Below are 22,145 nucleotides of genomic sequence, written 5' to 3' on the forward strand. Positions count from 1 at the left end.
TTGAACTTTTGATTGCCTACGGTGTTTACGTGCAACACGTGAAGAAGCACTCCGTTTGCCAGTTGCACTACGCAACTCCCGGTTTTCTTCAACGTCACGTTTGCAGATTCTGTCAGAAGGTCGCGATGTGCGACACTTTGCGTTTCAGAATATTCGCCTAGCGTCATGATCAAAGCGTTCGGACTAGTCTCGGTACGGCTCGGGTTTGTGAAGCCAGTGACAAAAGGCCTTGTTGCACTTGAAGTCCAAAATCCACAGGGCTCCCAGCCAGCAAAGTCTCGACAATCTGGATTCGTAAAGTCTGTTGTTGACCGTGTGTCTCCTGCTGCGATTGCGACGAGCACGTTGTCCCGGTCCCACGAGGCACGTTGTAAACCGTCGAGACGAGTGTCCTTTACGGTAGCGTTCATTTCGTTTCGACACGGGGTCGTGTCGCCCGTGCACGAATAGTGCGGCTCGCAGGTCTATTGGGCACAGGCTCAGGGCGTTCTGCTGCCTTGTGAAAAACTGTTCGATGTTGTAAAGCAAAAGCCGCCGGTTTCCCGAGTACACCAAGACTAAATGAGACCACAACAATTCTACCGCTACTTTGGTGTCAGCCGAGACGTCAGGCGACCTAGCTACGTCACCCCACTCTTTAGGCGGAGAAGCTGAGAGGTTGTCGATCAAATACTCTACCGCTCGGATTTCGTACGGCAGCGAAGCAGTTGCGCAGTGCCGAGCCGCTTGCCCCAAACGCCACAATATCACTCGCGCCGTGGATTCTGCCCGTTCGTGACAGTCTGCCAGAAAACACAGCCTGCAGTAAAGTGGGAGCAACTTGGCTGTGTACTTGACAACGCAGGGGCCTTTATGCGAGAGGCTTGAGAAATGTCCGTGTTTAGCTTCTTCGAAAGGAAGGTACGATCGAGCCAGAGGCGACCACACTCGCGGGCCGTTTGTCAGCTCCCTGTGCTTCACCAGACACTCTATTAAGGCTTCGTCGTGCAAGCGAATCTCTCGCCCCGTGCCGCTTTCAAGCTCGTCTACCAGATATTTCAGAAACACGTCGTATTTCACGATGTTGACGTGTTCCGGGGGCCGAAGTCTGACCGAATTTGAGAAGAGCGCCCCGGAACAGTTTTTTATCGCAACGGCCATCAAGGCGTGTTACGGTAAATTACCCGACTTCGTGGAGCTCGATCGGTTCGAGCGACAAACTAAGCGAGCTAAGGTCGACAGTTCTCCCTCACACCCGCAGGTCGATCGGGGTGAAAGTACGGTTCTCGACACGGAGTACAGACGACTGTATTGTGAACTCAGGAATAGTGCACTTGGGGACATGCGAACCTTAGTGAGAGAACACGTGGAACGTATGAGCACACCCACCGCGTCGTACGACTTTATGAACATATACGGCATATGTTCGTTCAATCCGCCCGGTATGATCAAGACGAACGCAGCGGAAACCCCCGTGTGCAAATTCACACGGGTTCAAGCTGGACAACATCAAAACGAGAGACTGATGTCCGTAACCGGGATACTCAATCCGCTCGTCTCGCCCAGAGTTCAACACGGGGAGTTGAGCTTGAGTCCATGTCAGGAGGCAGATTACTACAGAGCGGTGGAAGAATTCAGTAGGATAAACCCTCGCACAAAGATGAGATTACCGAGGATCTCGCACGCTAATCTGGGTAGCACGTTCAGTAGTCTAGAACAACTATTTATCTTTACTGTACGAGAAGACCTGCACGCTTTAGGCTGCGCGTATCGTAAGATCGCACTCATGGTAGAAACGCTGTATCTGAACACGCTTCATTTTCTACACACTTGAGAGCGAGAACCGTATTTTCTTTGTGTCTACATTCTTTTGGTTTTTTTTTGGCTGAGGAGATGTGTTTTATTTTTGTGAACGCCCAACATTTGAATCTATATAAACAGTTGCATTGTACACCATCATTAGTTCTAAAAACCTACATTGAACGTAGATATGGGATCCACCATGGACGACTTGCTCTCAACCGATCCAAAACGGTTGTACACAGAAGACTGTGCGGTTCAAGTGCTCAGACTACCCGGCACTCTCACCGACGAGAACTGCGCCGGTACGCTGTGGCAGCGATCGAGAACCATGTTGACCTTAGCAGCCTGCTACCCGCGGTTGATAGCTTCTAAATACGAGGTCGATACCGCTGTTTTCGACTTACTGGTACAAGTCAGGGCGTGCGCAGACTTCAGAGACGCATGCGCCTCTGCAATGTTGTTTGTAAACCCTGGTAATATTCTAGATATCGCATCTAAGGCGTACCTTACGTATGCGTCCGAGCATCTTCCTAAACCAGCCGCGGGGCGTGGGACGAATTGGCCTACCCATGAAGCGGATGTCATGAAAAATGTATACGAACTGTGTCGCACATTCTACTTTGGGACCGGCTACTCCTACGAGAAAAGCTCCGCTGCCCGTAAGATCGCCGAATCTAATTTTGTGCATCCTTACACCATTTTTCGGCTGTTATTGGCCTTAGTCCGCGGTATGATGGCAGCATCGCATATCCCTCGTCTTTTTGGCAAGCTTAAGGAGGTGTTTCTCAAAGTGCTTACTCGATGGGACGGTATCACATCCAGAGTACAATCATGTTCAAAAGTAACTCTTGGTCTCTGCTGTGGTGTTGAGGCGACCGTAAGGATGAAACTTATGGCCTCTCTTCTAAGGGAGCTGTGGACTGCCAGTTGTTTCGGATCGAACGACCTTTTTCGGGACGATGAAAATTTACTAATTTTAACCCCGGACCTGAGTTCAGAGAACGTGTACTATGCGGAGGCCATAACGCTGGTGTGTAATATCACACGAAAATGTTTGGGAGTAGTAGTCAAACATGACCTTTTCCATGACGAGGATGTGAGTGACAAACGCATGAACATGCTAGCGTACGCTGTAATACAGTCCATAAGCCAAATCAATCACACCGTTTATCCTTACGTGGCTTCAACCGAAGAGAGCTCGAAGTCTACATTCAAGCTCGAGTATGCGAAAGTGGACGGAGTTCCATCCGACGAAGACAATGTTGACAGCTACGTGGAAGTGGACAACATAACCTCAGCACCGGCAACTCTATACGGTTTTGCCGTGTGGAACAAAGCGCATCGCAAGCTAGAATATTGTACCGACGACAGTTGTTGAAACTAACACTTGCTACTGTGTCATATTGTTGTAGTCAACACTGTGGTGTTTTTGTTGTTACATATGTTCTGAATAAACCCATGGTCATGGTATATTGTATTTTGTGTGCAATGTTCTTTATTTTATCAGAGCTTTTGTGTTGCAAAAAAAACATGTCTTTTTGGAAAGGGTGAACCAATTACGCTTTAGCGTGCAACGCTTACGGTGTGGTATCACATGAGAACCCTGTTAACCTGGTGTTTTTGTTTGACTGTACGAGGTGTTACTGACACCTACAATTGTATTTTTAGTTCTATAAGCATGACGATGTAATATTGTAATACAACCACTTGTATGTCTCAAATAAGCACATAAATTCATGCATAAAACTTTTTTTGTGTAATGTGTCTTTTATTTTTCACACAAAATACTATTCAAAATAAACTTTCAGATCAAATGGCCATATTTTTAATCATCGTCGTCAAATCCATACTCCACATCGCTGTCATCCACCACTGACAACCCCGAAGTCGTTCCATCATAGCCCGCCTCATCGGGTACTCTCGATGTAGAGGGCACACACGCGTCGTCCGTAGATAAGCGCATAACTTTAAGGTTCTTGCTGCTGTCTGGGGGCAAGTCTACTGAGTCTTCTGCATATCTGGCCTTTCTTTTCACAGAACAGTCCCCCCCAGGGCCACCATTTCGAGCGTCCTGTTCAGGCGTTTCAGTGTGCGTGCGATGCGCAGGCATTGTCGGAGACGGCGAAACGTAACCGGTGACTTGTATGTTCTTCTTTGTAACGGCTACTATCAAAGCCTCAAAATCAGTTGTGTTCAGATCACCCGCTAGCATCCGTAGTCGATCTATATCTATGCGAGGCAACGCGACAGAGACTTCCCTCTCCACGGTTTCTAGTACATCATCCACAGTGCTCCGGTTGGGCCGCATCAAAGCTTGGAGTTCAGAGGACTCGTCTCTGTGATACAGTCTTGTCTTTACACAACTATTACTAAATACTTTCACCAAGTAACAGCTGCCTCCTGTTGAGAACTTGCACGCAGCGTAGCTCTTGGTGCTGTTGGTGAATACCCTCATGCTGCACGTCACCATGATAGGCGCTTGTATCATACCCTTTTCGTTTTCGTACACCTTCACCATGCTCATTATACGGTTGTTGGTCGAAAACACGACTCTGTTGTAAGCCTTTTTCTTTTCCATCATAATCTGTTCCACTAAACTCCTAGTGTCCCCTATAATGCTCAGGGATGTTCTCACGTAATCGGGGAGCCTGTAGTCGTTTGCGTCTAGCCATTCCATGTGATCGAGATCGTCGCGCCGCCTATTCCCGGGGTTACCGAACACCATTCCGGATAGCTTAAGGAGATCCCCAAACGGGGTTTCAAGTGTGTTGATCTTGACCTGCTCGTCCGTTTTAGGTTGTTTGAATTTACAGCACATGCTTAGGGACGTGACGGCCTTGCACACGCTCATCAGGTCCACGGTCTTTGTCCCGTAGATACAACGCGCCATTTCGGCGCACAGAAAGCCCATCACCATCATAGTAGTCTGTCTGAGAGTGAGCGATAATGTCAGTCCGCACATGGGCAACGCCCCGTGCACCCCCGTGAGCCGATACTTGCTGTTGACCGTCAGAGTGTCCTCGCAGGGTATATTTTTGTTGGCACATTCACTCATGAGTTTAACGCCTGCAATTTCGGTGAATTCACCAGAGTTTAACCTGTGGTGAAACCGGCCGTACAGTTGCACGTCCGAGATTGTAACAGAGCAGCGAGGCACATGTTTGTACGGCACTATCAGCCTCGCGTGGACGCTTTTGTCAGTGAGAGAACGTAGCCCGTAGGCCGAAAGTAGCATGTTGCTCATCATGGTTTCTCTCAGCGTGCCGAGGATCACGGACGTGAACGTGCCGAATGCTCCCGTAGCTTGCGGGCGCTTCTCTTCTGAGCCGGTGAACACACGACCAAAGTAAAGGGAACTTCCACTGTCCTGTCCCGCAAACCCGACACCTGAGACGTACAGTGAGCTATTTGTGATAGTTCGCAGTTCAGACATAAGGTTTCTGCTTTGCCGCCACACGCTCTCAGAAAGTCGGCTCATGGAAAAGTTCATCGCAGACATCACGGGTTCGTCGAACTCACTGTTTGCATCACACGGCAGCATGTTGTAAAATGTACCAAAGACGCTCGACTGCACGTATCCCATGACGTTGTCGCAGAGCAGTAACTCTGTAATTTTCACGGCCCTTTCTCCGGTTTTACGGCCCATGAGCTGTAAAGCGTCGGTTCCTGATAGTTTGAGCCTGTCACCCATCTGAGGCGCGACGAACCACAGCTTCCTGGTGTTCTTTTCTTCTAGCTTCCAGCCCTGTATGCAGTCCAGGATGCCGCGCTCCGTCCATGCTAGATCACCGGATGTTGACACGTCCTCGCCTTTGTCGTTCAGTTCGTAGCCCGTGAACAACCTGTAGCAGGCGAGTTTGGGTTCGTGTTCGGCGAGTTGTTTACCGTCTGTTTTTTTCTTGAACCTACCAGATTGTTGTTCGTAGTACGGAACAAACATTGGCTTCAGAATCGTAGCAGCGCACAGGGGGTGGCAGTGGTTCGCCTCAAGAAAAACAGAGGAAGCCACGCTCATAATAGAGGCGAGGGCTTTCTCACTTAGTAGGCTACTCACAAACAGCGCCATGACCTGCACGAGATACAAAAAAAGCATGTGTTCCGGTTCACAATCCGGAACGTGAGGTATATCTTCGAGCAGGCTAGCCTTGTCGAACAGAGCTAGAAGCCCGCGCAGCAGTGCCAGTGGGCGTTGCGGTTCATTCTTGTCAAAAGCGGCGAACACACACCGTGACTCGCATGCGGCGTCATCTTCGTAGTCTTCTAGGCGTTGACCACAAGGAAGATCTTCCTCCGGTGCGTAAGCGTTCAGAACCTCGTTGTAAACATCGAGTACTCTCTCCCTGGTGAACAGTCTACACAGACCTCGGAATAGCGTGTCTTCTAGGTCGCCTGTGACTTTGGGCAAACTCTGCAAGGACAGAAAGTGTCCGAGGTGTTCCGCGTGTATCTTCAACACTTCCCCGGGAAACAGGTCTGGTAGATGCACATGGAAGACGACCGGAGATTCCAAGAGTACTGGTGCGAACGGGACGACCTTAATGTCACAGGGGTAGAGAATACCCTTGTCGTGCGGTCCGGTCGGTACGCAAAAGGGCTCATTGTGCAAGTTTACTTGGAGTGCCTCGGCTCTGCTTGCCATTATAAGCAAAAAGAAACGGTCTCTTCTTCTGCGATTAAGTCCGAGTTACTGAAATGTCTGTCAGCGAAAAGCAGAGTGTCGATCGGAGAGGAAACCAAACACCTTTGCTCGACTGTATGGCGTACCCTTTCTAGCGCTTTGGTCGAACGCACGGGACACTTGTTCTTATCCGATGAAACTGCGGTGCTCAGGATGCCTTGCGGCGAAAGTTTGCTGCGTTTAGCGGTGCTTGCAGACTTCTATAGTTTCCAAAAAGAGGTCCTGCAGTACAACGAAGATCAAGCAGAACACAAACTTAGACTGGTGACCTGCGAGGCTTTAAACTTTCTAGGGCGCCGAGGACACCTCGGAACCCCGCCTACTAATTTTCGCCGGTCGGATCCGACCGGCTGTGGGCCATCATCGATTGTAGACCTCGCCGTAGAATATAGAGCAACCTGTACGCAGAAAAAACCGGTCGCAGAACCCGACGGTCTGCACAAAAACGGCAGCGAGGACCTAGTAAAATGGTCGAAGTTAGCGTACACTGCCACGCGTAAGTCCTATCGTACCAAACTGATAAACGCTTTCCAGGCAGTTAAGACTTTGGGACACCCTGCTTTGACGCTGACGTCCGAGTGGGAGCTGAGCTGTTATTACAAGCTGGCGCTAGCGTACACCACGGACACCCCTCTGGAGACGGCAGCCGGTTGCATACCAGAGTTGCGTAAGTTCATCAAGCCCTTCCACCTAGAGCAGTTTCGACAACTACGTCAGCTGCCCTCCAACTCTCATAGATTGCTGTACGCAGTGTTGAACTGTCACATAAATTGGATCGATCACAATCACAAACAGATACTACTAGTACCCGGAGAGCCCAACCCTTTATTGTCACCGAGAGTCGAAGGCGATCTCAGGTGCTCTAGGTGTCTTAAGAATCAGACGTTTCACTCTTCCGAAGTGAAAGGTAACCCTAGGAACATAGACGTTGAATTCGACTTTGAGGGCATGACCTTCGGCTCCTCGTGCTGCGCTTCTCCCATGTTCAACGTGCCGCTTAGCACCAGAGATGTGAACACATGCACTTATACGGAAATGAAACAAATGTACGTTGCATGCCCAAAATGCACGCAACCTATTTTTTCTGAAGTACTAGTTGATGTGGAAGCATTACGCTCTCAGTGCGTAACTTGCAAAACGCTTGAAGAACGTTCATGAAAAACCCCACCATGGCCACTACGATGGAAACCAACGTCGCAGTGATGAAAGCCGTCACTGCCATGCCCTACACCGAGCTGGTGGATATGATACGCAGACACTATCCGGTCATGTTCGATGTGGTAACATGGGAAACAGAATGTGCTTTACAGGGGTTAGGTACACGGAACAATTTGGTGTTGTACCTAACTGTGGTAAACACGCTAGGCGTTAAGAACGATTTTGTCAACGAGCTCACAGGCCGTGTATGCGGACAGCCTGAAGTTGGGCGTATGGGCTCGAGCGTCGCAGTGAACGAGTGCGACCTCGAATCCGATCCCAATTACACTATAGGGTTCACTTGTAACACTACACGCAGTTGCGTGTTTGACATTGAACAAGATTTGTCCGCAGACACTGCGTGCTACGAGTACATCGAACACACCGAAATAAACAACAAGGATGAGGAAGTTGTCCCCGCTGTCGATGCTGCCCCCGCTGTTGATGACTCCAGGCAGGACGCTACACCGCAGGAAGATAGTACGCTGGACCACACGAAGATCTCAGGTTCATCGAATACAGTTGACACTTTGGCTGTGAGCGTAAAGGACAAGGAATCTCCCTCTGAACAGGTCACAGCCCCATCAGAGCAGAACGCAGAGATTATCATGGACAAATGCGTGTTAGAAGCCAACGCAGACCATAACCCGAGAAGAATTGTGACGGTTGACGATTGACGAAATGGATTGTGTATGCTTTTATTGGACATGCAATGTGATGTTATATATTATATATGCCTGCTTTTTGTATTTTTAACAATTATACATATAATAAAAATATGTTTTTTGTGACACAAGTCAGGTCTGATTGTCGTATGACTTATGTTTTTTTTTCCTTTCGTCTGCTTCCACACGATCTCTACACGCACATTGGTTGTTGAACACGTATAGCGCTTTTCGGGCGTTTTTGCGGGGTGTATGGATCTCGATCAAGGAGGTGATTGGAGCGAGGTGTATCATGTATCGGTGCGTTTGGCCGCACAAGCACACGAAGTACGTTACGTAGAATATTTCTGGTCTCACCTCGTGGAAATAGAGAAGGTGATGCCGACCGCTGTCCTTCTAGCGGAGTCGGGTGCAGATGGGCTGTATCGCGTCCCCTTGACTAGGGCGCAGTCCAGGGCAGGCAATTGGCTAGTGATTCGTGTGTCGTACGCGGATAACCGAGGTGACGATTACGGTCTCCTCACCGCAAAACACTTTACCGAGACGTACACAAACGCGAAAGGACACGAAGTTAAAAGGGTAAGCGTCTTGGCGAGAGCGCCGTTTGCGTGGGTGAAGCCGCACGTCCCTTCTCACGTCAGTCCCTGTGTTTTTACCGGGGACGCGGTGTACGGATACAGGCCCGAATCGATTGTTTCTAGGGTATACTCTATTGTGGATGTGCAATTTAGGAATGTGCTGTTCCACGTGACGGCCCCGGACAAAGACGCGCACATAGAGACGCTTGTGAGGGACACGTTGTCTAAACTAGCCGCTCCCTTGGCGTTCAAGGCCGTGTACGAGCAAAGCAGGCTGACCTTGGAGCACCTGCGCGACGATGCGAGACGAGATGCCCCGGTTGAATCGACCATGTGGGGCACGTCCGTGTTATGGACTCTGTGTGAGGAGCTCGCAGAATTTACCGTGGAAACCTTTACCCGACATGAAGCGCGAGCAGAGTATGCCGCGAGACGACGCGACTATTCATCGGCGGCAGGTTGGTTGGAAGTGGGATTGACTCGAGACGGTCTTGTTACGGCAAAGCACGCAACACGACAACAATCTCAACGCATCACCCGAGAGTTTGTAGATGCCCCATATTGGTCCGTGATACTCACGGCCTTTTGCTGCGGAGCGCTGAACGTTTGGCGCGGAGCAATGTTCAAACTGTTGGCTGAGCTTAAAGTGGACTCCGCAAAACAGCCTACTGACGTGAGAGCTCTTTGTCAACGCTGCGGGTTCAACTGTCGCGACACGCCGATAATTTCCCCCAAAGAACCCGTCAGAGTTTTGGCCGTGTCGCAAATCGACAAAATACTGTTTGGGGATCTGTGTACGTCTCTCTGCGCTAGGGTTTTTTCTGCGCACTATCGCGCCGATGGAGTCGAGCGCGAAGCGAAACAAGACCGAGGTCGATGTCTCAATCACAAGCGACAGTACAGTGCCAGTTTCGAGGAAGAATGGGAAGAGCAACAACAAGAGGACCAAGAAGACCAACAAGAAAACAGCAGCCACCCAAACGCAAGCTCAACCGCACGAGGCGCAAACCGTGAGTGTCGGCGAGGACAACAAGACGAAACGGAATCTCGATACAGGAGTCAAAGCGAGCGATGCGAACGAGACCGCGCTAGCTCGTACTCGCAACGACAAGGCAGGTCGGAGAGGAACGAATCGGATCCGGGATGGTGGATGTGGCAAAAGCGGTGCCGCGATCGCAGGAGAGGAAAGACGGGAGGCGTGCAGTCTCGTAAACGTAGACTGTGGGAATTGTACGCTGAAAACTGGGGAACCGCGGAGGACTCAGACGGAAAATCTACGTCCGTTCGATGCTGGCGAGACTTCTCGTGTCGCTCTACGGGATATCATGTCGAAACTCTTCCGTTTGGCCACGCCGGCGGGCCTCTCACAATCTGACCATCCGTCTACCGCAGAGACCGCTTCACCGTGGCGCGAGATAACAGATGCGATTGAGGGAATGGTGAGCAATTACAAGAATTTGATCCGATGGTTAGAAACGTTCGAAAACACAGATGCGCGCGAGGTCATAGGTTTTGATTTAGCTATGACCGTATGCGGCTGCTACGACATAGCGATACGCGAGTTAGACGCTCGTGTCAAAAGGCTGTTTTCCGAGTGCAAGCTCGTCAAGAGTTTAGACGACGTACCCCAGGCAGATAACATTGTCGAATGTTGCGCGGCAATTTGTGCAGAGGACATGGTAACCGAGGTTTTCGCCAAGATCGTAGTCGATCATGCCCCTCGCTACGATAAACTTCAGTCATTGGCAGAGAGATTGAAACCTATTGTGTTCCCCAAAGATATCTTAGGGATCCGAGTCGGGCTGGTTGAGCGTTTCGAGGTGTTGAAAGAAACGATTGTTCAACTCACCACTATCATCAACGACGGAAAAGACGAACTGTCCTGTGAAAAGGAGAAGTGTAGGGTACTTGAGCAGGAAAAGGAAAATCTTCAACACGTGTCAGTAGCTAAGGAAGAAGAGCACACGTTGTTGGTAGAGCAGAGCACTACGAGATCAAAAACAAGAATTGACGATTTGGCGAAGCAACTGGATGAATATAAAAATATCATCAACAAAACGGCATTGTATCACGACAAAGAAAAACTTGAATGGGATCAAAGAAATATGCAGCTCGCTGACGAGCTGCGCAAAGCCAAAACGGCTCTGCGTGAAGCAACTGATCGGTTTACCGCGGTCCAAGAGGACAACAATAAATCACTTGCGTTACACAAGCGCGATATAGACATGCTCAGCCGCAAACTTGAGAATGCGATGCATGAGAAAAATGGTTTGCGACTCACATTCGAAAGTGAACTGCAAAAAGCGCACAGCGAACTTTTTGACGCACAGCAGCAAATTGCAAGCACGGCGGAGACCGTTAAAATAGTTACCGCGGACTTGGCAAGACAAACACAACGCGTCAGTGACCTTGAGGATGAACTCGGAATTTACAGGGACGAGTTGGAGCACACCGCACGCTTGGCGTCTGAAATGAAACAGTACGGGTCAGCTCTAAACGTGTTGTCTCAGTTGTTAGATGTAAATCTGAGAGAAATCGATATAGATGACATCTCCGGAGTTATCAACGACAAGGCCATGGCGTCGGCGTCCCGGATCGAAGGGGTGATTCGGGCAGTGTGCGTGGTTAGGGGGGGCTCGCAGTTGTACGAGTTCCCCGAATCGCAAGCCACGGAAAACGTGTTCAGAGTTTACGAAAGCGTGCTGATGGCAGCATTCCGCAATCTGGATGCAGAACAAAGTCCCATGGAGGTTGCCGATGACAGTAGGCGAGCAACCCCGTCGAAACGCAAAAAACTGTCAATTAAAGTACATTACGGGAAGAAGAAATGTGAGCCACCTAAGTATGAATGCACACCTTCTAAGTTAGAATCTAAACCGGAGGGATATAAGTTCAAAATACCGGAGCACGCGGAAGAGGCCCTTGATAACCTTAGTGTTGTTGTTAAAACCGAGCCCATATCCATAGCAGATAGGGGCAAAGGTTTCACGCTCGCAAACAAACATAAAGCAGAAGCCCGCACCGCAGCTGTGCCCAACCATATAGTAAACAAGGTGTTGCGGTACCACGTAGGTGGTGTCATGCTTGTGGATTTGGGCTCTGAATCCCCACTGTCAGCTTTGCTTCAGCTTTTGGTGCCAAACACTAGAAAGGACCATCCTGTATTCCGCTCATCGTGTCACTGCTTAGACATAGACTCGATAGCAAAGATGTGCGAGTGCGCTTTGCTGGTATGGTCTCACTCGGGCTCGTACGAGCTGTATGGTATGGAGGACAGCACTAAAGCTATGTATGTACTAATAGTGGACACCGGTCTTGTTGAGCCAAGACACTATTACCTTCTCTCCGCTACTGTCGATGAAAATGAATACACATATGACTTAGTAAATCTGGGCATGGACTTGGTGCGCGAACTACCCACCGCCGACGGTTGTATGGGGCCCACTGGAGATGCAAGTGGAGAAGCAAGCGGCGTTGCAAAAGTAGCCGTTGTTGGAACCAACGATATTGATATTATGGATGTCTCTAAATGATAATACAATTTTGAACTTTGTACGCATGCCGGTGATTCATCATTTTCATTATTGGACCATTGTGTGTGAATGAATGTGACTGAATACAATAAAAAAACTTTACGTTTTTACCGTCTCTTTATTGAAGAATACACAAACATTTTTCAAAGAAAAATAACAAAACACTTTTTTCCTGGGAGTGTTGTAGATTAGGACCGTATGCGGGTTGTAGGTCGTTCTTCACAATTCAGAAACAGCTGGTGCACCTGCCGGAACATACAGCATGATAACTACCAAAGAGAACTCGGTATCATATGTAAATAATGGTGTAATATCACACAAGCACCACTTACCCTCGATACACAGCTGATCAGGTTCGAATTCACAAATGTATTTTGCACCCAGATCACAGTCGTCGTCGTCTACCGTTCCTAATCTTGTGATCTTGCAACTCTCGAGGAAACGGCCATCTGCTACGATCACGTCCTTTGCGGTAGAAAGCGGGTCGCTGTAATACAAGACCGTAGCCTTTGTTTCCTCTGCCTCTGCGGCGATTTCACCAGACGTGATACATGTTTTTGGCAAGAGGACATCTCGAGAGTGCATAGGTATGAAGTAGGGTTTGCGTTTCATAGTGTGCCGTCTAGTGCGAATCTTTATGTGTTTCATGTTGTGATAGAACACATTGTTCGTCCCAGACAACGCGCTAAAGCCGATCGGCTTGTCTGATATATCCGTCGCGTGTATGACCGGCATACCTTGTTCAATTAAGGCTATGCAAGGTGCTGTGGCCGAGAGGGACATGGTGTCGTTCCATACTTTATCACATCGAATCCCGTTTTTAGCCAAAAGCTCGTAGATACGTTGAGGCTCGTTGCATCTCACCAGCTGTATTCTAGCTTCCCCAGGTCGTTTTTCTTGGATCACCGACACACTGTGAGGCTGCTGCAGAGCAACAAAGACATACATGTGTAATCAGAGCAGGAAAATAAGCACTATGTTGTCCTATGGTACTATACGCGACCCCACCGGGGAACTTACATGTTTGCAGTGTAACTTGTACATAGTGGTAGCATCACCGCATAGACAATTTTCGGTTTCGCTCCAACCCGTAATCCTGGCTAGGTCAGACATGTGTTTTGTGTACTCAAAAAACGAGTAACCTGAGCATGGACTTTTCATTGTAATGTACATATTGTTTGATGTAAAGGAATTGTCCTCATATATGTTGATGATCACATCAAACGACCCCTGTATTATCTTATTGACACTAGGACAAATCCAAAGGTTTGCTGCTTTGTGTAAAATCATGGTCTCAATATCAGCGGACAACGAGGATTTGTTTTTCATGCACACGATCGTCAAGTACTGCGTTGTATCTCGATAGGATCGAACCTCCCATCTGGTCACACACCACTCCGCAATCTCTAAGTCGGGAGGCGGCTGGGCGTTGATGTGATGTTCAGGTTTACAGCACCATCGAATGGCCATTGTTGTATATTCCATGGTTGCTGACAAACGGGACACGGGTGTGATGGTGTAGAGCATACAAAAACCTGCCTCTTGCTTCCATTTATGATGTAAACCACACATCTCTCCGACCGAGGTACAATTCTCTCCGACCGGCGTATTAAGTCTCCGACCGAGGTACAATTCTCTCCGACCGGCGTATTAAGTCTCCGACCGAGGTACAATTCTCTCCGACCGGCGTATTAAGTCTCCGACCGAGGTACAATTCTCTCCGACCGGCGTATTAAGTCTCCGACCGAGGTACAATTCTCTCCGACCGGCGTATTAAGTCTCCGACCGAGGTACAATTCTCTCCGACCGGCGTAAGATATCATGAGCGGGTCAACACATGCGTTCTCTTTAACCCTGTGATACTGGACTCTGCAACGCCGGGGCTGAGAAACACAACGCTGTTGCTTAACAGTATGGCTGTCCACGAATACCTGACAAGTTGGAACCTAACGCGGCTGTGTGACCAATTCAAGGGTACGTCTCTTACAAGATTCCTGAGCATAAGCCATACAACCGCTGTCCAACAGTACGGCGACGACTTTGCTTGTCACCATCAGAGATTGTGCGATAAACTTAGAACCGCACTGTATTCGAAACGTCTTGCGGACAAACGGGACGCAACCACCGAAGGTTCCGTGAAATCTTGCACCGCGGACGAATGTCTCCTCGCTTTAACGTCGGGCATTGAGACCATGAACGTCACAGGCGTTCGAGATTCTGACAAGGCCGCCACCGTGCCCGCTTCACCTGAGCCTCGGGGTCGGCCGTTGCCACAGATGCCTAGAACTCCGATCAAAAGTCGCCTAGGCCCATTGCCTCCAAGACACACACCTATTAAAATGCGCCGGCGCTCTCAAAGGCGACATCGTCGACGGTTCATCGAACACCACGGCGTCCGCAGGAATCTGAACGCTGCTTTCCAAGCGGAGAGCGAGTACTGCACCCCGCGTGCAAACAGATACTACGCGTTCAATGTACCTCGCGCTCCCGTCAAAGACAGACTGGGAATCCCCGTGAATACTTCAATCCCAGAGCGTGTTTTCTCTCAACGGTATACAAAAAAGAGAAGTGGAGCACGAAGAAGACTTGAGTTTTAAAGCACTAAACTTGTGTTTCTTGATTGAACTGATGATGCTGTGTATGTTGAAAAAATATGTAAAAAAAATGTGACACCCGGTATGATTTTGTTTGGAATAAAAAGTTTTTATTGTATGCAACACGACTAAAGAGAGATCATTTTTCTTGGTGTACAAATGTCAAGGCGTATACATTGTAAAAACAACAATTGATCAAAAACCAACATTTACATAGACACATAAATGTTTTTAAGGTATGGTACATATACATCGTTCAATGGAGCAACGCACATTTAAAAACAACAAACTCTACATCGTGTGGGTTGTCAGATTCCAATGTTATCATTCATTTACACGATCTCTCTCCCTCCCTGGATGTCAGTGCCACATCAAAGACGTCCACAGTCCCGGCTGCATGGCTACATTTACGCGCGTGTCGCCGACGATGTAGAAAAGGGCCACCGCGGATGGGGGTTCGTTCCGAGGAGATCCTTCACCGTGTCTGTAGAAGCATTTTCTCCCAAATGAACAACCGCCGCTAAAAAAATATCTACACGGTATTTCTGCCAGGAGCCGCTTGTATAGCATACAAAGGGTCTGTTTTTCCGTCTGATCATCTACCCAGCAGTTAGACGGAATGTAGTAAAAGGACACGGTGCGGCATTCGGGACATCCCTTTGTCACTCTGCTCGCAAACACGCGTGATTGTTTTCTCCACGCTTGTATGCATCGCACGCAAAAACAATGGTTACAGTTAGGTAGAATTGCAAAAACGCGGTCTGACACGGGTTGCTTGGTATGTATCACATCCATGCACACACCGCAAGTCCTGTCCAATTTTTTCCTCCCGTAGTTTTCAGGCTTGATGTAGATTCCTTTCACGAAATGCCCGCTTGTATGTCTTCCTCGAGAAGCCATGTTGTCCATGACTCAATCGCTTATCGTACACTTTAAACACCAGCACACAATGTGTTTTTATACTCTCAACGCCCCCTCTCCTGTGTGCGCACTCACGTTCAATCTTGATCGCTCTCCTCAGACCGATAAGGTCCCGACTGATAAGGTCCCACGACACGTTTTGTGATCTGAGGCCTCTTCTCCGTAGGCGGCTGATTGTACGGAAGCTCGGGATATAACACATGAGACGAGGTGGGTTGTTGTTGTTGTTGCTGTTGTTGTTGTTTTTTATTGCTTCGAGGTTGGTTGAACACACGCTTCTGTGAGGCACCGGTTATGTTGTGAAATGGCTGCGAGTGTCTTTGTTGCACGTCATCGCTTTGTAGCAAACGGTCGGGTGGGGCGTTATGCGCATCATAGATGGGCACCTGCTGTTGTTGACCTATATTCATTTGCGTCATTCCACTAGGTTGCTGCTGCTGATGCTGCTGGTGGTGCTGCTGCTGGTAAACATCAGAAGCACTGTGCGTGAACATCGGAGGAGCGGAAGGATAATTAGTGGACACTACGGTTTGCATCCACGTCGTGGGAATGTCGGTTAAACGTAGCGCAGGAGTCTTGTGAGATCTGTCTGTACCAGAGCCGTGCTCCGCAGCGCTGACACAGTAACGGAAAAGTAGATACACGTAATACCTGGCCAGTTTTTTCATGTCGACCGCAATACACGGAGGGATATCGGTGACATGAGACCCCGCCGTTTTACACTCCATCGCGTGTAGAGATTCCAAGTCCAATTTGGGGATGTATAAGCCGTCCACAGTTTTCCACATGTCCCTCAACAGCTGCAGGCTCATCTGAAGCGCCCTCACGTCCCTGAAGGTGGCAGCGTGCAAGAAGCCCACTGCCGGCGCCCCGCTCATCACCAGACATTCAAACAGGTTGATGCTAGCTGTTGAGGAGAAGGATATTTCTCGACGGGAGTTCATATCTATTTACCTGTTGAGAGGCAAAAAAAACAAAAGAATATTTTGTTACGACTTCAACAGCAAAAAAACCCACTTTTTTTTTGTTTTTCGACAAACAACCGGCCGTACCGATGGCCGCAGTTCCGCAGGGACAGGGACAGGGGCAAGGGCAAGAGGTAAGGCCTAAACGAAATTGTGACTTTCTTTTGAGTCTGGTAGAGGGTTACAAACTGTTTCACGTGAAGACGGTTCACTACAGCGATTTGCGGGGGATACTGGCCGTAGTTTCTGAAAACAACTATGGATTCACACCGGTTGCGAATCGAGACACGGTGCTCGAACTGCGGAGATACATACAAGAACACCGCCGTTTTGACATAGAGCTTCTAGCTGTACACGACCCGGTTAATATCTACTGCCAACGCACAAAATATGTCCTTGTGTACATAAAAGATCAACCTAACAAGCCCAGCGTAGTCGTGATATTTCTGACAACCGACCCTAAGCCGATCGCGCCCTATTGCGAAGGCGCCGCTGACCTTGTGGACAAGACGAGATCTTGGGTCTCACAAAAGGTTTCCCTAAAGGAATTCCTACCCACGTTTTCGGGGCGACCAAGCCAAGAAATAATCCCGTTACCTCAGTGTGACAATCCGATACTTGATGTGTATCAACCCGAGCGCTACAACGCACCGGTGAACCCTAAGACGTGCACGAATCCCGTAGACAGTTTCAATAGACAGTACGTAGACTTAGCTACGTGTCACGGCCCGGTGAACCCCTGGTCGATTTACTGCGGATTACCTGCCGATCTCCAATGTGGCAAGGATATAGAAAAGTTAATACAAGATCCGCTGATGACTCTCGGTCGAGGGGGGTTCGGTATCACCGTGAAAGTCTCGGACGTGCACGTGGCTAAAGTTAACATGTTTCCAGAGATGGCGGACTGGAGCATGCCTTTCATAGAGGATCAGTTTTACAGATATGCGCACGTGGCGAGCCAAGTTGAAGAAATCTTGATAGGCGCATCGATGAAACACCCGAACATACTGCGCACATTCGGAGGCTACTGGTGCGAGATACCGCGGTATCCTTTGGGTGGGAGAGCGGTGATCGTGATGGAGAAAGCCTTGTTTTCCTTACAAGAATTCATGTGCAGGATGAACATAGACCCGCAGCTCAACGCGCCCTCCGCCACCCGGCACACGAGGCTGATACCCATCGTGGAATTGGATACGCTCAAAGGTTTGGATTATCTGCACTCAAGAAAACTACAGCACAGAGACCTCACGTACAGAAACATCCTCGTGTGTCACCAGCCCGGGAGGACCCCGGTGCCGTTGGCCTTTAAGATCAGTGACTTCGGGACGTCTTCCAACTACTCCACGCCCGATCAACAACGTGGGAATCGGGTGCACATGGCGCCCGAGGTCCTTTGGTGTTTGAATTCCACCACGGCCAGCGACGTTTTCGGCTGGTATTGTGTCATGTGGGAATTGTACACCGGAATGCCGTTGATAGAGTACAGATCTTCTCCGCAGAATTCGGAATTCTGCAAAAAGACCTACGCTGACCATCTAGCCCGGTTGGTTGGCGTGTATAAACCGTCTAACCCCAACACCGCATTTACGAGCAACCATATGAAAGCTTACGACTGCGAGAAGGTGTACAACAAGTACAAAGACCGTAGGCCTGACGCTAAGACTATAGTGAACACGATGGGCGTGATGGGGCGCACCATTCAGGATAAAACGTTCATCAACATGGGCGCGCTGTGCATAACTTTGTTCCCACAAGAACGGTGTACGACTAGCCAGTTGTTAAAGTTGAACCGATACACGTCTTTGGATTACGATGTGTCCCCGTGCGCGGTGCCATCTCATGCGATTCCCAGCAGCATGAGAGTGGGTCAGTACAAAGCCACGGACGTGATCGTGGCAAACGACTGCGTTCACTCGGACCTGAGCAAACTGTCGCGCGAGGGCAAACTCCAGGTGATTACACACGAACGTAAGATGTACTACGGCATCGACGTGTTGCGCCTATCGCCGGAATTGCAACCCGGGGAGTGGTACGCGAAGAAAGAAGAAACAATCCGCGAGTGTTTCGAAGCCGCATACGCTCCGGTGAAACGTAAAGCCGACAATACGCTCGAAGCGATCATGGGCGTGTTAGGCTCAAGCGCCAGCAACGCAGCTGCGGCTGTTCCGCTAGCAAAAAAGATTCAGATCGAACCCCGCCCGGAGCCCAAGCGCGATGGCAACATCAATAGACCGGACTCAGGGACAGCAACCCTTGTTGTAGCAGACAATCCTCATCCCGGCGAACCCTCGGGCCTACAAGACCCACAGGCGCACAGCAACGCAACTAGAGCTCCGAGACAGCTTCCCGTCCCCACATCACAAAGCGCCGCGAGCTGTGCGCATCGACCTCTGCCGAGACGGGCTCAATGTCTAATTCGCACTAAGCAAACTAAAGGCGAAGGCGATGTCACCATGATCATTCTCACGAATCCCACGCAAGAAGACATCACCTGCTTCGACTGCGAGGTTGTTAATCGAGCCCGCAAGCTCACAACCGATCATCCTTTGTTGTTTGCGGGTCCTAGGGGTTCCGTGTACAACCGGTCTAAAGCTCATGATCTATACGTGTTCCAATACGGACAGTTCTTCAGATCCACCAAGGCGATGAACTGGGTGTCACACGAAGGCGAGTCTTTTTACTCGTGTTTGATACAAGTGCTGTTGGTGTTAAAATCAGCTAGCGAGCACTTGGTGCTACCCACACACATATCGGCTCATCATCTGTTGACAGGCCGAAGAGCGGTTATGATAGACATAGTGAACTATCTGAGCACCGTCTTTGTCCAAGACGACCGTGAAGTATTAGCCACGCACAGCTCGAGAATCGGCTCCATGTGTTTGGAATTACTTAGACAACACGTGCCCCATTCTCCGTTAATTCCCTCCCTAGAGAACCGCTCGAACTGTCTTTACGGTCCACAAGAAATAGACGAGTTGATTGCTGAGGTGACCCGGTTGGACCCAAACGCCGTGGTGGCGCACATCGCCCCGGCTTTCGTGTCGCTATCTCGGTCGCACTTCACATTGAAAGAATATCTCGCGGACATACCTAACTGGGTGGTTTCTAAAGTTGGCGAACCCGCCATCAACAAATGCACGGCCAAGGTTTTGGTACACGGGACGCCCGCGCGTATTCCGGTAAGCCGTTTCGCTAAAAAACAGTGTCTCCCTGACCCAGCGTCGGGATCGGCTAACGGTAATTGCAACTACGGTGAGCTCGTAAGGGAGCTTGTCAGAAGTATAATTTTGCGCCTCAAGACTAAGATGTTGAAGGATTCCTCAGTTTCGGTTGCCGCGCTAGATTGCACGCGAGGTTTGGCTCAGATCACACTAAAGGCCAGCGCGCTTGCGAACGTTCCGAGTCTAGACACGATCCAGGGTCAGTCCATCGAGATAGTCGACAAACACATCGCGTACGCGCACGATGCAAGTAACATACTAGAATGGGCTCCCGTTGTAAAGATAACAAAGAACTCCACGTCCAGCCCCTTGCCGAACTTCAATTCCTACTATTACAAGGTAATTGTATTACTAGTGCACATAGATACAAAAGGGACTGAAAGAGGCTCGATTAACACGGTGGAGGATCTGTTTAGGAGCGTGCCTATTTACTGTACAACAGACTACTGAGAGGAAACAAAGATATTTTTCCAAAAAAAAACCACATAAATCCGCTGTCAAGATCACACGGTGTGAGAATCACTGTGGTGTGCCACCATGAGAGGATTGATCAACAGCGGGTTCCGCTGCGCAACGAACAGTGTACTTCAGTGTCTGCACGCCACCGACGAGCTCAGGGCTGCGCTGCACGGCATCGGACCAAATGACGCTCGCTCCAACGCGGCGAGCAAACTGGAATGTACTTTCATCAACATGGACGACAAGGAACAAGCCGCTCCGTACGACCCCAAGTCACTCGTCGAAGTGCTAAGCGAATATAGCGGCATGTGGGACGAGGTAAAACAGGACGCGAGCGATGTACTCAGGTGTGTGTTGAACGCGCTAGCTGATGACGAGGACCCCGTGTGCAAAGACGCTGCAGATCTATGGGCTATACCGAAAAGGCACTCTGCCGCGTGTTCCGAGTGTAAATCGGAAAATGTGTCCTACGACACGGCCATGGACGTGAACGTGTACCTTTCTGAAAAGCCTAAGGACCTGCAGGATTACGTTAACGGATACTCAGAGTCTTTCAGCGTTCCTGATATCTACTGTGACAAATGTAACGCCTTGACCAAACTGACCGTAACCACTGATATCACGGAGTTACCCAAGCTTCTGTGCTTCAACGTCCTGAGAGCTCAAAGGTCCGTGGAAAACGGTGACGGTCTGATTGTGAAGAACAACGCCGTATTCAATGTGTCCGAGGAATTGGATTGCTCTAGGATGTCTGAAGATGCGCGGGTCTCAAAGTATGAACTGTACGGCGTGATAACTCACACAGGCCCTTGTTTGTTTGGTCATTACGCGGCCTTTGTGAAAAGGATGTCCCAGTGGTATCACGTGGATGATGAAAATGTAAAAATGTGCTCCGCGTTGGCCTTATCTTGCCCTGATACGCTTTCGAGCCTGTACATGTTGATGTATAGACAGATCGACTCACCTCCGAGTTAGACTTTGTACACACAGAACGGAGTGTTACATTGTGTTTTCTATATTCTGATGATATTGTATTCTTTTGTGTGTATGTATCTATCTCTGTTGTTTTAAAAACAAAACAAATTCTTTGTGAGCAACAATAAAAAAACACTGACACAGGAGATGTTTTTTTTGTCTGGTTCTTGTTTATTATTGTGACCATAAGACAACACAATGGTAACCAATGTTTTATGAGACATTAAAAACCACTCTGAAAAACACACTCACACAACACCCTTTAGCTCACCATCCACATAAAACCCCTTTGGTAGTGGACTGTGTACATCATAAACCCAAGTCACAAACATACAAAATACAAAGACTGAAAACAGTTCAAGTTAGTCACACTTAAACGAAAGCTCGTATTCTCGCTCCGGTGTTACACTCGGAGCACACGCTGTGCGGACACTCGCAAGATGCATGTCCGCATATCATTATGTAAACGGTAGGCTTGTTACATACGTCGCAGACGACGTGCGGTAAAACGCTACTGATGTCCACCGGCCGGTGAAATGTCCATTCCGTTTTGCACATATAACACAAACGTTTTCGT

General features: G+C 49.2%; 1 protein-coding gene across 1 annotated transcript; it reads left to right on the forward strand.

The window, feature by feature from the left end:
* Window positions 1–20,671: 20,671 nt before the first annotated feature.
* LOC134624285 (ubiquitin carboxyl-terminal hydrolase 2-like) lies at window positions 20,672–21,568 on the forward strand. Its single transcript, XM_063469255.1, has one exon. It carries the CDS (start codon window positions 20,672–20,674, stop codon window positions 21,566–21,568), a length of 897 nt encoding a protein of 298 aa, XP_063325325.1.
* The last annotated feature ends 577 nt before the right edge of the window (window positions 21,569–22,145 follow it).

Source organism: Pelmatolapia mariae, linkage group LG1, assembly GCF_036321145.2.
Source record: "Pelmatolapia mariae isolate MD_Pm_ZW linkage group LG1, Pm_UMD_F_2, whole genome shotgun sequence".
Lineage (NCBI taxonomy): Eukaryota > Metazoa > Chordata > Actinopteri > Cichliformes > Cichlidae > Pelmatolapia > Pelmatolapia mariae.

What these genes read in the sequence shown, in the direction of transcription:
- LOC134624285 (XM_063469255.1), top strand. Translation starts at nt 20,672, where the DNA reads ATGAGAGGATTGATCAACAGCGGGTTCCGCTGCGCAACGAACAGTGTA.